Genomic DNA, 17,462 nt, shown 5'->3' with positions numbered 1-17,462 from the left:
CATGGTTCTTCGGGACTCTGTAAACCAGAGAAAATCTCACACAGATAGAGACGCAGTGACCACGCAGCTGTGGTCAGACATGAAGCTAATTCCAGCAGCCTGTGACTCAGCTAAGTCTGAACTAATGAGCCAGCTAAAGCCTGATTGGACTTTGATGGTGACATTTAATGACTCGACTTTCAGTGTCATGTCACAGTACAAAGTATCGATCATCACCAGCCGACCCTGAAACCTTTCCAGAATTACAGCGGGGAAAGAGCACACGTTTGGTCAGTGCGTCACAACAGTCAGGGGGGACTGACAAACACCCAAATCCCAGTGAAAGTGGCATCCATTTTCTGGGCCATTTTGACGCAGTGTATGCTGCTCCGCTGATATTTTTTCCTTCCATGCAGCTGTTTCGGATTTCTCACTCAAAAGAAAATTAAGGAGAATTAGTTTGTAACTTTGATTACATTTTTCTACTTTGATGTTTTATGCCCATTTACCCAACACAGCCATCAGCCTTTTCCTATTCCCTCCTCTGCTCTCTGCTTTCTCATTCACTCCATAGCTTCTCTCCACAGGAGATTCTAATTCGGGTTCACCCCAAATGACCGTGTGGATGTATAATTCATTCACTTCTTTCCCTGTCAAATTGCCTTGTTACAATTTGAAGCACGTTCACCGGAAGAAAAGAAAATCAGATAGCGGTAAATCAGAGCTTGTCCTGTCTGTCTACCCGTCAGGGATGTGTACAGAGAGAGTAACAACACACTACAAGGTATCTCACTGCACAAAGTCTCATTAAATGAAATGAAGCTTCCAAAGAAATACAGGAAATCCTATAGCTCATTCAAGGGGAGCGACAACCAGTGGAGACTGAATGATAAGGGTTTGTTCATTGGACACTTAAAAAAAAACTAGAATAGTGAATATCATCTGGCAGAACTGAAGAGATGCAGGTATTGGCTGCTATCTTTGCACAGTCAGCCTGCTTCTGGGTAATTGGAGCGATCAGTAACAAGCAGTGCGAATAAAAAAAAAGGGCTGTTGTTGATGGTAGCCAAACAAAGTAGAGGGAGGAGAAAACGGCGTTGAATACCTTCCTGTGGCATTTCATCACAGAGAGCTTCCAGACAACTGTCTGCCCGGTGTCTGCAAGAGCAGCTGTGGAGAGCTGATTTAGTGTAAAACCCTGTGAGGCCATTAGGAGGTGATTATCAATGCAACAGGTGAACCTGTGGTGGTGACTAATCTACTTTCTGTTCTGAGCATCTAAAAGGCTGAATCCACGAATCTGATTGGGAATTAAAGTGAACATCAACCAAAAAGACAAAAGCAAATATGTGAACTGCTATTTTTTTTTAAATGTTGTCAAGTCTCTCAGCATATGTAAAAAACAGATTGAACTTTATAATTTTCTCTTTTTTCACTTTTTCTGTGTATTGTCAAAGATAGTGGAAGTGCTCCACTTATAAATTCTATAAATTTCTCTCCCTCCACATGCTGAAACATCGCAGTTGAGTGCTAAATGCTATCAATAGCTTGCTCTTCCCTAAATGGGAAGTGAACGTGTCTGACTTGAAATGAAGACATTTGAAAAGCGTCCAAAATGTTCCCAACAAATAATAGTTGCAAAGCAAACTGGAAGTAATGTCTCATATTTTGAAGCAGCTGCTATGTTACAGATCACACACTATGAGCTAAATGTAATTACCATATCTATCAAACAAGAACAGGTGCATGGACCAGCTATCTATATCATGAGGTGCATGTCTGTGGGACATGATAGAGAGGAGTAAACTATGTAGACTGCAGACTATAGACCACTTTTGAGAGCTATAACAAATGAACAAATCAGTTGCACTGTTGTCTCCAACAGAAGTTGGTTCTTCATCTTTCGCACTGGGTCTTTCTTTGCAGTTTATGTTCAATGGTTACGCACACTCATGTTGGACATCATGGTTTTCATTTATCACTTTGAACTGATTTTTTTCTGACAGTATGAGATACATATTTGATAGGAAAAAACATGCATTTGATGCACAAGTTTCAATTTATTTTGGGTTTTCTGACACAACACGTGATGATTATTATACATACAAGCTGACAAATTACACTATTGGTAGTGATGAAGGAGTTTTTCCAAAAGAATTCTAGTTGAATATTCTGACCACAGAATTAGTCGATGATCTGGCACAGACTAGACTTTTAAGCACAGGCATCATATTACTGAAAAGGTTTCAGTCAAGACTTTTGAAAGGCTGCTCCAAAGGTTTAATGTAACATGGCATACAAAAAAGTCTCCAGTATCTCCACCTTGGGTCCCCTCAGAACACCCACCATAAATCACTATGTGAGGTTCCCTTTTAGTTACAGGGATGTTTTTTGTGAGACCTTCAAAATTGGGACAACTCTTTGACAATCATAGCGCAAACCCAGTTCTCCATCATCATAGTGAAATATTTAACTCACTGATCTATACACATCACCATGAAGATAGTCACACACTGGTACATTTATCTTTTTTTTTGTCTGATGTGGAAAATCCTACATCCTCCTAAATGGGTGGTGAAGGAAGATAATGTTGAAGAATACTTCCATCTTCATTAATCCATTCACTTTGTATAATCTACTCATTCTACTCTGGTCATACTGGCCACTCATCTCAAACTTTACCTCATCTAACCATAATTTTTTCTTCAGGAAGATCTTTTCTTTGTCCATGCAGTCAGCTGTAAACCTCAGTTGAGCTTGAAGGAGTTGATTTGAAGGAGGAATTTCATTCTTCTTCCCAATCCGTGTTGATGTAAACATGGACTGCAGACAGTGACACTGGTGTCCAAACAGCTTAAAGTTCACCGTATAGCTGTGCCTTGATGGTTCCTTGCTTATTCTTGACCCATAAGAACCAAGCTGCTCTCAGCTGATGGTGATAGCTTAGGTATTTTTCAAGACCTTTCAGACTTTTTTTTTGCATGTTAGAACTGATGATCTTGGAACATGGCATCGATTAGAAATAGCTCCAGCAGAAATGACTTTTTCTTTTAGAGTCGTCTTGAATTTCTTGCACTATGCTACCCTTTTTTTAAAAACAAAAACAAAGGAACAACAGTCAACCACTGACAGAACGTTAAAAGTCCTTGACCAACTTTGAATATATTTGGTTACTTTCAGCACCACTAAATGAATCATTCAAGTAGGGGTGTATTCATTTTTTTACTTGTGTGTATAATCACTCCATGTTAGATAAAAGAAAACCTTGAAATGTATGAAACTTGCGCACCACTTTTGAAATTGTATATTGGACAATGATAGCACCCTGAACATTTACATTTAAAGATGTTAAAAAACAAAAGAGGTTAGAAGAGCAAATTATGCCTATAGTTGTGCTGACTCATCTGTCATAGTATGAAATAAGAAAGGTTGATCTTCAGGATAATAACTGTATTCACAGTCACATACCAGCAAGTTTTATTTCAGAATATTCCACTATACTTTGAATTCTCTCCTGGTACTTGTCCCCCAGACATAAAAAAAAAAGCCTACACCTAAAACTTGGCATGTCTGACTCACATCTGACTCAGAGCTTTTAGCAACTAAAAGGACGACAGAAGTGAAAAGTTGGTGTTAATATGTGTAATAAATTATACCTTGAAAGTTGTGATATGAATTTAGTCGCTTAAAAAATGCCGAGATAGCTTGTGGAACCACAAAATCAGAATCACAGACTGATGAAGCAAAATGGCAATAATGATGATAAGAAAGAAATATGCCTGATGTTGTATTTTAGTATCGGGGACACAGCAGGATTCAAACCATGATAGAATTATGATGTTTTTAACAACTAACTCAACCACCAAGTCATTTTCAGCAGGTTCATAAGCATTTCACTTAGTGTACACATTTAAATGCATCGCCCTAAGATTGTGACTCAAATGAAAAGTAAAAATTTGAATGAAATTCAGTTCCTATGATCTGGGGGGTCCTCACTAAGTTGATCCAAAATTCTTTTTGATGATTGCATAAATTCTGTATGGTTTATTTAGAAGAAAAATATATATATTTATATTTATATATTTATATTTGATATATATTTGAAAAAAATTAGTAAGTAAAAATACATAAACTGAATAGATAATGTATGAAATAAAATGATGAAACTGCAGCGACACCCATTGTCAAACTGTAATCAGTACAGTTTTCTCATTTTCAATAACACTACTAGTTTGACCCCAACCTCACCAAGATATTTGCAAATACATGCAAAACCATCAGTAGGCTATGCTGTCATTTATTCTTTTTGTGAATTTTTTCACCAATTTCTCTCTTGTTAGGCATTTTAAGTATGTCTGACAAACAATATGGACAGTTAGTCATCTTTGCTCTGAATATAAAGGTCCAGGATTAAAATACCCGACTGGGTTCAAGGAATGTTAATAATTCAAATACTTGCAATTTACTTGTTCTGCTTTACATTTGCAATATTTACTTTACTTCATTTACTTTGAATTTGCATAATGTCAGTCTGCTTCCTTCTTTGTAGGTTTGCCTGCCCTTTGTTATGAGTCACTGCTAGTATGTATAAATTACACATGGGTCCCTGTACCAAAGCCTTGTTGCCATGTTTTTCTCTAAATTCAACCTGACATTGCTTCTGGACTGAAATGGAAACCTCCACACAATGCTAGCTCCATCCACACTGGAACTGTAGCAGACTGCCAGCAGCTCTGTTTTGCTAACACCCTCCAAAAGATAGAAATGTCACTTGCAGTCCTATCTGGAGGCATGGCAAATCCACCCAGCAGCATCAGCCTCAGTGACATGCCTGGCACTTTTCTGCTCTCTGCAGTTTATATTTTTTTATTTTGTGTAATTCACACATCTTTTGCTGTAATACTAATCCTCAAATGAAAAGAAAATCTGACAACTGGCCAGAAAAAGAGCTCTGGGGAAATGCACTTTACAGGCCTCAGCAGAAAAAGTACATATTCTGCAATGAGAGGAGGTCACATTAAAAGATGTTTGAATGTATGAGAATACACATAAAGGATTGTGAACATATTTCTCATGTCAGTGCATGTATGTTGCTTAGTTCTCAGTTTATCCTTGAACTGAATAAAAACACAGGCCGTCTGGGGATTAAAACACGCTTGTACAACTCATCACATCTCTTAAATATTTCAGGCTTCAGTTTATTGTCAGTTCTCAGACTATAGAATGTCACAAGATATTTGAACCTGACACCAGAACTTAAAACTCTCAAACAATAGCCCTAGAAAAATGAAAAAAGGGCGAGTAACTGTTCCTCTCTGGGACAGATTACCCATTAAAGCAACCACCAGTGGGAGATAAAAGACAATAGGCTTCTTTCTTTCCTTTTAACTCTCATAATCCAGGACAAACACTGAAAACAAGACTAGTTAGCACCCTTCGTGCTAAATTGTTGTCCTCTAAATCATTTGTTAGTCATTATTTACTGTATACTGCAGGAGCTCCGCTCAATGATAGCCAGACAAAAAACTGAGAAAAACACTAAACTCTCATTTGAAATACACAGCGTTCAAACATCCAGGGCTCTGTCTCCCACAGGTTTCCCCTCCCCCTCGTTTTGCTCCCTGTAGCAGCCGGGTTGCAGTATCGCTGCACCTTTCAAGGACACTACCACCAGGAAGGATAGAGAGCCCAAAAGAGAGGGAAAACGAGAGAAATTTAGATCAGGAGGTGAGAAGAGAGCGAGATTGAAAAGGCGATAAAACACAAAAAAACAGCTGGAGATACTGAGAAGGTGGAGGTGAAGAAAATGGGGGATGACATCATGTCAAATGGGGATGGTTAAAGATAGGGAGTGCAGGTGGAGTGAGAACCAGTGAGTGAGTTATCGGAAAGAGACAGAGGAAAAGGCAGCCATTGTTGCTTACGTCACCTTCAGGATGACATTGGCAGGACACGCTGGTCTGCTGCCTCATCAATTCTATTGCTGCCCTAGGGGACATCATATCGCACGCACGCTCACACACCGGCCCACACATATGCCCAGCCCCTGGCAACGTGGCTCTACCTGGCCGAACACACCCGCAGTGTCTTATTGGCTGCTGACAGCCAGCAGCACTCCCCCTGCTCCCCAGCCAGCAAGACTCTGCTTGGAAACAGAGTGGCTGAGCAGCTAACACCACAGACCTCTGCCGCAGCTCTGATAGGCACTGCTCTGATCCCCATCTTTGTTTCAAGAGACAAACAATTGCCCACAAAAAATACTACCACAACGCAATATATATAAATGAGTGTTTTAAAGTATTAGAGTGACTTTAAGGTCATAGTCTAAACATATTCTTCTGGGGTCAAAAGACGTTACCATGTGATGTTGCATCACAGCTTATTACTTTCCATCATTTATATTCATTAAATGAAAATTCTGAATTGTCAAAGAACAAATAAATGGGGCTAGATTAAAACATTTAATCAGCCGCAAGTATCTTAAGATGTCAAATTAGAACAGTGTAAAGGCAAACAGCAGCGTGCAGGGTCCAAAATCAACACCTGCTACAAGCCAAATATGGGTAAATTTTGGGTTTGGCAGATTAATAAATTGTGGTCAGCAGCCAGGTGGCCAGTAAATAATTGCAAATTGCCGAGCTGTGTGAATCACATCAAAATTGAAGCTGTTTGCGACTATTTCATTTTTCCGATTCAACAATATCTAATTGAGTTTGAGGAGAGGAACAGTAGTGAAATACTGAACTGAAAAAAAAAAAGACAAAATTTCTCACTGATGAATACCAGGCATTGAGACTTTTACATACAGTGTCAGCATCTTTCTAGACTGGCATTCATAGGATATCATATCAGTCTGATGCCGCTCTCATTCAGCAAGCTTCGCTAATAAAGAAAGTAATTTCATCCAGCTCATTATTCAAAAGATTTAAATCTAAAATCAGATGGAGCTAATCCTTGGGAACACTTGTAAACCATGAATGTCACGGTCAGTACTTCCAGTTTCTTATTTTACAACTAATGATTGGAGCAGAACACAAAACTCTCTAATAACAAAAGTCAGCACTAAATATGAATCTGTTGTAGTTTGTTTGTTTCATCTGTGAAAATTGTGGTGTCAAATGATAGAATCCTGACCACTAATTTATTGGGTTTGGTTGCTTGACAGCCCGTGCAAACCCCAACAACTTATTGCTCTTGTCCAAGATATGGTGCAGCACAGAATCACCAATAAATCACCAGTTTGTCATTTTTACACTTCAGTTTTTTGTGTTTTTTCACATCAAACAATAGCTCTGATGTGTAAATTAGGAGTTGATGAAATGATTAATTTAGTAACCTTTGAACAAAGTCATGTGCGCTTTCTTCCATTGTGTCCAGTTTTTATATTGAGCTACCAGGTATGTGTTTCATCTCTGATAATATGTTGGCTTTTTTCCCTATTTTGGCAAAAGAAAATGTAAAGATGTGGTATACTTTTGGCTTTGAATGAGTCACTGACAAATCCTTAAGACAGTATTGGAGTTGTATCTAAGCACTGTGTCACTTTACTGTTGATATGTCTTGATAAAGGTCTTTGGGATGAAAAGGTCTACCCTTTTTGAGTAAATCAATGAAAGGTTGAGAAGTGTTAGAGAGCGTTTGCCTTTTTAAAAAAAAAACACGAGATAGCTCGATCTTTACCATATCTAATCTTCCCATCTATTTCTTGGCTGCTAAGTAAATAAGCGCATTTCCCAAATGTCAAACCTCTGCTTTAAAAGGGATATCAGAGGGGACACTGGATCATAAGTGTTATTATTAGCAAACAGTAAACAGAAAGCATTGACAACAGGGGACGGGGTTGTTTCCTCACCTTTTCTTGATACTGCCGTCTGGAGGAGTCCAGGGACTGGATCAGAGCTGTCGCATGGCCAATAAAAACAGCATAGCAGGTAGCTCCCACAATCATACTCAGCATAGTCAGCCAGATATCTGAAAGACTCTCCGGGGCTTGTCTGCCATAACCGATGCACAGCATGTGGCTCATTGCCTTGAAAACAGCAAAGGAGTACAGCTCTGACCAGGTATCATTCTGTTGAAAGAGAAGAAGGGGAATAAACAATCAGTTAAAGACATCAGTTTTTATATATAAAAAGACAAGCATCAGAGAAGAGTGGTGGCAGAGAGTAAGCAACTAGAATAAAGTTTTTTGGGACAGTGGGGTCATAAAATAACACTCAAACAAATAAGAACTCGAGGGACCCTGTCGCATTAGGAGGAAAGGGGGAGGAAGTGGAAACAACATTGGGGAATCCTTTGAGGCCCAATCAGTGAGGTAGAGATGGTTTAGAAATGATTTCCTCAGAGAGAAATGATAGTGAGAGGTCATTAACTATGCCCTTTCACAGCTGAATGAGTAGAAATCTTCTAGAGGCACCGACAAACTGCTTCATTGGAGACACATGAGGGGAAAGACCTGTCTATGTAACTTACAAAGAGGAATCAATGACCTTGTTTGAGGACAGTGAGAGCATGTGAGGAACAAAGTATACTTTACTAAATGTAAGTAAAAAGGTCAGTGTCATCCCACTGTAGTTCTGTACCAAAAAATACAAGATGCATGACGACTGAAAAGCCCAACAGAGAGTTTCAGAAATTAAACAGATGTTATAATTTACTACTTATTTGCTTGCATGTTTTAAAAAGAGAAACCTGTTGTCTGCCTGTGTAGCTGAAGTTAAAGTTAGAAATAGCTTTCTGAAATCTCCTTAAAGCCTAGTTGAGCAAAAATTAATAGAATAGAAAAATGAAACATTTACATGCACACCTCACTAAAATTTATATAAGGTTACACAGAGGTCACAGGCTGATTGTGAAGCAAATCAACATTTATTTTATCTACATCGCTGCAGTTTATTAATGTGTCAGTTCTATAACATCTTGAAACATACATACTTATTTCAAATCATGAAATGAATCCCACTTTAGAGGCTACACAGTTCCAAAGAAAAAATTCTGTAGTCAACTTTGTGGATGCGAACTTTCTGATAATACCATGCTTTGTCAAGTGCTGTATATCAGACACATGGTCTTCACAGGAAAATGATAAAATATTGAAATTCTAACAACAATCAATTGCAGAAAAAGTATTCTGATTAGTAAAGGACTGTGAGAAGAGTAACTATGAGAACTATAAGGAGCGCTAACAAGTGCTGATTAAGACCCTGTGATATGTTACCATACATAAAGTCATTACATTATTGATATTGAAGCATAAGTGTACATTTAGGATGTTACGTTTAAGTTGTACTTTATTACCATTCTTTAAACAGGGGTCATGTATCTATTCTTTGATTATTGGTGACATGTTGGATCATATGAAGATTTAATTAAATGTTATCTGCTGTTTTAGCAGATGAGGGTAAAAGTCAATGTTTTGGGGCTTCCTGTGAAACCAACACACATCCAGAATACCTTGTTCTGTGTGCAAGTCATTCATTTTAATGCAGACACATACAAACAAAGCCAAAAAAAATTATTTTGAGATTGTACTTTTGCCAATGTGTCCCACATCTTCTGCTCCAGCTTTTTACATGCATACACTCGATCTGTTTCCAAGGGACTGGTCAATATTATTTGGGCAACAACCCAAAAACAGAAGTCCAGGCCCAAATTTTTGTCCCTTATACACATGTCCAAAAATTCAAACTAAAAATAAGTATTTGGGAACATTTAAACAAGTAAATCTGGAAATAATAAAGATTTGAAAGGATGATACAAGAGATTTGTAGATGTCATCCCTTAATCTGGAAACTTGAGAAAGGAATCTGGTGATTTCTCCTTGGTGTTTATAGTCAGAGCTATGACAGAGGGATTAATAATCAAAATGGTAAAGTGGTAGAGATGAAATGAAAGAATCACAGGTCCGACAGAGAAGCATGTGTCTTCTGCACAAAGGTCTACTATCATGCAAGTAAGCCAACATAACAGGGCCATTAAAGAGCCTCTACATATGAGTGGAGAAAAACGAAGTCTCCCAAAACAAATGTAGCTCCACCAAGTGGGCTGAGACTAAGTAGTGCATGTGAAAACAGATAGAAAAACAGTGGAGTGAAACAGATTGAATAATAGATGAATAATGAGCACTTTGATTCTGAAATAGCACAGGAAAGAGAGCGGCAGAGACTCAATGTCTTCCTTAATCTCAACCGTTCTCAGAGATTTCAGTTTAGTTTCGTAACTAGCCTTTTCTCTGTTGATAACCAACATTTCTACTAGCTGAGAGCCTGTTTGAACCAGACAGGTAGCACATTTATATTCATATTTATATTACATTTACAGCTTTACATTTATCTTGTATCATCTTAAAGTCCATCTTTCTATGCCCTGCTGTAACATTTCTCTGCATGGATCCATACAGAAATGCTAAATTTATCTGTCAAATAGAACGTTGCTGTTAAGTAGGACAAATTGCATCTTATGTTAATGGCTTATATGGGAACTCATCAATTAGTCTTCAAGATATTCAGTTCTCAATCACAAATTTCAAGCTGCCATTAGGGTTAGAGGAAAACTAAAAGAATGACAAAAATCCTTGGGATACACCCCCTGGGAACCATGAATGTCTGTGTGTAATTTAAATGTCCTCTTGAGTCATTGATTATAACTTTTTTAAAAATGACATATTTGCAAGGGTTTTTTTCCCTTACGTTTATATCTATTTTCTAGATAATCTATAAACTATCCATGTCCTAAAATGGCTTTGTTGTACACAAACTCTATACCTAGACATAATCTATGCATGGATCTATGAATATGCAAATTTATTCCAGCCTTTATCCCCGCCAGCTGCTCACCTTTTATTCTGCCTTAACATTGTAACATTACTCCATGTTTACGGTAAGTCAATAGGAGGATTAAACCATATACATTTAAAGCTGAAACTAAATCTGAAGAAGAACAACAAATTGTGCAGAATGGAAATACACTTCATATAATTCCCCCCACAACAATAGAAACAAAGTAGTAACTACTTTATCAAACAGCTAATAATGTGTTGCTAACGATAGATTAACCTTGTTCCAGATACAACTATGCAAGCTGACATGTTGGGTTCAGTTGGTTTGTTACATCATGTTTTTGAGACTTTTGTTGCTGCTCTGCAGTTCTGAGGCAGTGATGAAAAATGTTCATCTGTAGTGTTAATAGTTTATTTCACTCAAGATATGCCCTCTCGTACATGTAAAGGTGTACAACCTTGTTAAGTTAAATACTGATAAAGGATGATAACTTTCATGATAACCAATACAATAGTTGTTAGTTGTGCATAAAGAAATGTTAGTTGGATGTTTTCCAATCACACCACCACTGCTGAATCTGAGAAAAAGAGCAGAGATGCAAAAGACGATTTACAGGAGTGATCAGTGCAGGAATGGAATGAATGACAAAGAGGTCTGAAGCAGACAAGGGAAAGTAGAGTCACTCATACGAAACAGCATGCTGATAAACTGAACAAATATAAAAAGATAATGGATGTACGTAACCAAGCTTCTGTCCTGGCAAGGTCACACACCCACCAATTCAGTTAACAAAGACTTATCTGAGCAGCCAGCTCTGCTCGTGCCTTCTTTCTGCTCGTCTACCTCAGAGTGTGTGAACAACACACACTGGACACGCACAGCATTATAGCTGCCTGGTCTGGTGTGCCATGCAGTTATGTGAGAGTTGGTATTTCTGTGACAGATTCAGAATCCGAGTCACTTTTACATCACTGTGGTGACTAGCTTTAATGTGGTTAGCAGCGGTTTTTGGGAGTAGGTAAAAACCACAGACTATAGTTGGTAATGTGTGCCATAAAGAGTTACACATTTGTTCCTAAACACCAGCTCTCCCAGGTTATATTAAAAGGGATATTTACAAAATAGAACACTGAATTTTGTTATACATTGTGTTTTATGTTGACTGCACTATACAGACATAATCCAATTCGAATAAATTGCTAAATTAAGGAGGTTGCTTAATAAAGTGTCTTCATCAACATCTTTATTATTTTTTCAGATGTGTCAAAGATTCTACAGACCAACAAAAGACGTCATAGAAAAGAAGACCAGGAATAAGTAGTCTTCACTCTGCTTAAAATAGATTTTGGATGATGGTGAGAATAACATCTTCACATGTTTTTTCAACACACTGCCAGGAAGATATCCCATAAAATTAGCTTTGTATCATATTGTGATATCTGAGACAATGTTCTTTTTAGATGATGTGATGATGAAGCATCACTGAATTAGATATAATATTCTGTGTGATCAGGAAACTGTTACAGTCAGCATGTCTTTACAGGTCCTTTTACTGTGACCATATGTGACAAAGCAGCTGTCACTTATTGTCTGAGTAATGTTAAAGTTCCCTACAGCCCCTTTTTTCCGTAGGATATCAAAGCATTCAGCTTTTTAACATTTTTCCAGAACAAAAACATCTGAGTTCTCATGGGACACACATGATCACATCTCCTCACAGTCTCTCCTCACCCAGGAACATTTGCAGGGCTCAGACAGCAGCTTTCTCTTCACAAGTATGTAGGCTGTTTCTGGCCCAGCAAGTATGATAAATCAAATCTGCAATGTCCTACAGCAGACCTGTAATACTGTGTGGTCAAACTAATTACTGTGAGTAAATAAAGTTATCTAACACCATAGACATAGTGATTACTGGCTTATCTTTTCCATGCAAGCAGACCACTGTGGTGCAAAGACCCCTCCTGCTGATGGCAGCGGGGGAATAATGGGAAAGAGACATCTCTGTAATGTGGATACAGAAAGGGATGGGTGCACACACAGTTGTAATTACACTGTTGAGTCTAAACACCCTGTGTCTGTCAGTTAGCACTGCCATCACTATTATTACCATGTTGCCTCTGTAATGCAGCAAGGCTCTCTCAGCACTCCATCATGGAAATTAACTTTGGGGCTGATAAGGCTGTGTAAAGCAGATTCTAGATGTAAGCAAAATTATACATAAGGATGGAAGTTTGGGTACACTGCTAAAACAACCCATGTTCCCCGAGGTAATAAGTTTGACAGAATCCAATTACGTGTTGGTGGATGTCATTCAGAGTTAGAGTGTTCTCAACATCCTCCACGGGTTCTGCCTGTGGGACCCACACCTCCAGAGCCACTGTAGGGTGCTTGATGGATGGCCTGGCCGCAACACAATGGCTAATGTTACAAGTTGTCAGCCACTCAATAGGGGGGTGGTCTCAGGTGGCTGTATACAGGCTGTACCGTGCCAGAGTGGCCCTTTCATTCAAGAGTGACGGCTCTCTGGAGGCTGACTGTCTTTGATTTTCCAGTGAGGAGAGCGCTAGAGGAGTCAGTGACCTGTCAGCCACAAAATTCATCATCCTGGACTTCAAACTCACACAGCAAATGGTTGCATTTTGTGCACCATTTATATAACATAAATATTAAACTTTAGTTGAAGCTGTTGTTGCATTTTACATTCTTAGACTCTGGCATTTCAGTAAATTCATATGAGAAGCTACTACTAAAATCTATTTTAATCATATATTTTAATCGTTTGCATGTTCTCCCTGTGTATGCGTGGGTTCTCTCCGGGTAATGCGGGTTCCTCCCACTGTCCAAAAACATGCATGTCAGGTTAATTGGTGATTCTAAATTGTGATCGTGCATGGTTGTGTCTCGCTTGTCTCTGTGTGGCCCTGTGATGGACTGGCAACCTGTCCAGGATGTCCAATGACAGCTGGGATAGGCTCCAGCCCTCCCACAACCCTAAATTGGATTAAGCAGGTATAGAAAATGGATGGATGGATGGATTTTAATCATCTGTTGATATTTTCTCCCTAAGTTGACGAATCTTTAAATGTGCTGTTACTGTGAGAGCTGTATGTGTTTTTCAATGAAGGATAGTTGAATAATGCAGTTAAAGCATGATTTTTAAAGTTTTTAAAGACTTTTGATAGAGGTTTTGAGGTAGCCTCAGGGTACAATGGGCATGCCTCCACTTATCATAATCTTCATATATATGCATATCTGGTTAAGGTTATATAAACTTAAAATGTTGTCTTTAATAATTTTAGAGGTGTCATTGCCATGACTGCTTTCCAGGTTTTAAAAGCTAATCTAATTGGGTCTGGGTGAATTTCGCCCAGTTTGAGTAGGCTCTTGCTGTGACCAGCAGGAGGGCGGAATCGGACCATCCAAGTCACTTATCATGTTACTTTAGAAGCCACTGTCACAAACTCCTGTGGTCTGAGTCAGTTTCTCCATAATATAATAACATAATAGACATTACACCCAGAGGGGCTCCAATTTATCAATTCTGTGATCCCTGGTAAATCTACAAAAAATAATTATACTGAAATAACTGCTGATGTGAAATCAATCAACAATCAAACAAAGTTTTTGTAGACTCGTTCTTATTAAATTCACTTGGATTCAGCAATATTGTGTCACATTAGCTATGCGGTTGCCCTGCTCTCTGGAAAATCTGCAAACTCGAGTAAATTGTCCACTAAAAACAATCAACAATCAAACTAAAGTATGTAACAGTCTGGCACATCAAACTCAAATCAATCCCTTTCTTCTCACCAACATGACAAATAGAAAAGGTCTTGACCAAAATTACTTTTGTACAACCACATAAATCAGTGGTCTCATCCAAAAATACTTCAAATCTGAAATTTACAAGGAGTCATGCCCGAACCAGACAATGTCTGAGGGCAGGAACCAATCTGTTTAAAACCCAATTTGGACTTCTGCCTTGTGTTTTTAGTTGGTGTGCTTTTCCCTTGCTTAGTAAAAGGCTGGGCTCACAGACAAACCTATAAACAACCAGCTTTTATCTCTCTGAGAGAGACATGGCAACAAAGAGCCCAGCTGCCTGGTCATATTCCCCCCATCTCTCTGTTTCCCCCTTTTATCTTTTCTGTCATCATCCCACTGTGCTGAAGAGGAGGCACAGGAGGATCTAGAGGTGTGCTTAAATCTCTTTTTTTCCCACTGCTTCTTCAATAGTAACCTGTGAATGTTTTCTGTCTGGTACAAAGGCTGAAAACTGCAGCAGAGGATGGGTATTAGAGTGATTTTCTTGCTCAGTTTGAGAGAAATGCTTCAGTAAAAGCATATCTGAAATATTGCACTGAATAGTACAGTGCTCTGTACCAGTACACGGCCACAGTTTCTATCTGTCATGTTTTCTGTTATCAAGTCACTTATTCATAACGGCTTACACTAATAAGAATACTCCTACGATACAACATTGTAAAGTTTACAATGGAGAATATTAAAAGTTTTCCCTTTAGTCTATATTACTGAAACTGCAAACAACAATTTGTTTGGAGATTAATGTGTGTTATGCTGGCATTGAGCTGTTAGACTCAAGCAGAGCGGAGGAGCAGGCAGCCAATATCTGGTAACTTCAAGTGGCATCACTTGACATTTATCAGAGTTCGTACAGCTTCCTCTGTAGTAACAAAAGACCTTTTATAACTATCTTTTTCATACACACAAGGATCTATAAACAGAATCTGATTTGTAAAATTGGTGAAGTCCCCCTTTAGAATTGAAAAATAATGAATAATTAATCTCATAATCTGAGTATTTTCTTCTTCAAACAACCTCATTCATTCATCAGGATTTCTATTGTGGTAAAAAGAAAAAGAGTTTATCGTGATTACTGTGGACCAACATTTAGCAATTATTTTCTGTTAATGCCACGATGATTCAATCAATGCAGTTAGCACTTTTACAGTCAACTCTCAAATCCAGATTCAAATCCAGTTTTGAGGTGATACAGACAGGAGACAAATTAATGGAGAACCTGACTGAATCATTTCAGAAATGCAGCTAAATCTAACGCTTCCACACAAGTGCATCATGTTATACCATTAAGAAATTAATATCCTGTCAGTCTTGATGGCATGTGTAAAAATGTTAAGAAGACCAAGATGATTCTGATTGTGTATCAAAATAGCAAAAAGAAAAAGTCTGAAATAGTGCACTGAAAGAAGGGTCATTGTTTGGATGGGAGGAGCTTCAGTCAGAAAGACTGTTGAACTGGCCAGAGTTTCAATAATAACAGTAGCTGAACTGCATTTGTATTTATGGAGGAGACATCAGTGTAGGGAGTCAGAGAAGTGTTCAGTGGCTCACATTTAAGGACAGTAATGCATGTGTGGTACATTGGTGAAATGTTTTACCAAAAAAAAAAAAAAAACAGAAGAGGAACTCTTCCACAAATAAGATTAGACTCGTGAGCAAGGACACACCATCAGCAATCACATAAAGAAGGAAATAATTGTAAAGAAGCAGTGCGTAAATCCTCATTGTGAAGCTGAATGCACATTTGAGAGTTCAGTGGTGCAAGAACCACAAACACTGATCTATGGAGATGTGAAAAAAGTGATAAGGTCAGATGAGTCATCCCTCACTTTTTTTCACAGCAAGAGAGCAAGTGCATGTATTGTACACCATGGGTGCTTTTTCTATGGGCTTACTTATGCTTCCTCGCGTCCCCTCTCCTCCAATGACTATGAAGTCATTCTTCCTTATGCATGATGGAGGTTGTTTCAATTACAACTAGCTCACGATGAGGAAACGTACTCTGTATCCAATGCCAAAATCTTTCAGCAGGTGGCACTATGTACTAATGCCACCTGAGTGTCTGGATGCCAATCCTTGTTCACTTTAGAAACATGCTCTTCACAAACTATGTTCAGGAAGAAGTGTTCTGCTATATCTGGGACTGAAAACGTCCGGTCACTGTAACAAGGCTTTTATTGGATAAGTGCAGAGTGCAGAGTGCATGAGTGCGGTTACAGTTTCACTCCTGAGAACACAGTGACCAGAAGCTGCAGTCCTAGGTATGCAGAACATGGATCCACCTTCAGACAATGGTTCATTTCTAACAGTGAAAAGAAATTTCACACATCTGATACTATGGTTTTCATCTAGTATACTGACTCATTGGAACCCAAGATTTAGCATTTGGTTGCTTTGTCAACTCTCTGCTTGATTTAAATCATCACATCTTTAATGGGAGAACAGTAAATGCAAAGAAAAGATACAAATGAGGACAACATGTTTGCATAATGAAAAGCATCTCAAGAGATTGGAATGGGATTGAACATTTGATTCTTATAAGGGCATTTTGCTGGCATAATTTGGGTCAACTTGTGTCCTTAAAGAGCCACGGTCAATGTAAAAATACAAAGTTGTTCTGAGTAATTGCCTTTATTCTGGAGTAAAACATCTACAATTCGATGCAAATGGTCTCTTTCAAGATGACAGCGCCTCTGTCTTTAGGGCATAGGGAATCACTGAATGGCTGTGATTCTGAAAATGATGTGAATCATTTGTTATGGCCTTCAGAGAGACTAGATCTCAACGCAGTTGAACAGCTATGGGAGATTTTAGATGATTATTTTGAATAGCTCTCTCAACCAACCTCATCAAAATGTCAAAAGAGGCAATATCCTTTGGAGG

General features: G+C 38.5%; 1 protein-coding gene across 1 annotated transcript in view; it reads right to left on the bottom strand.

Annotated features, from left to right (window-relative positions):
* The window catches only part of LOC140269239 (potassium/sodium hyperpolarization-activated cyclic nucleotide-gated channel 2-like), a 34,902-nt gene that overhangs the window by 11,251 nt on the left and 6,189 nt on the right, over window positions 1-17,462 (bottom strand). The window contains exon 4 of the mRNA XM_072364263.1: window positions 7,832-8,050. Coding sequence (XP_072220364.1) covers window positions 7,832-8,050 — 219 coding nt within the window. The remainder of the gene's footprint in view (window positions 1-7,831; window positions 8,051-17,462) is intronic.

This window comes from Leuresthes tenuis, unplaced genomic scaffold (assembly GCF_036924035.1).
Source record: "Leuresthes tenuis unplaced genomic scaffold, fLeuTen1.0.hap1 SCAF_14, whole genome shotgun sequence".
Lineage (NCBI taxonomy): Eukaryota > Metazoa > Chordata > Actinopteri > Atheriniformes > Atherinopsidae > Leuresthes > Leuresthes tenuis.
The sequence above is the reverse complement of the archived record's forward strand: the minus strand, read 5'-3'. Positions and strand labels throughout refer to the sequence as shown.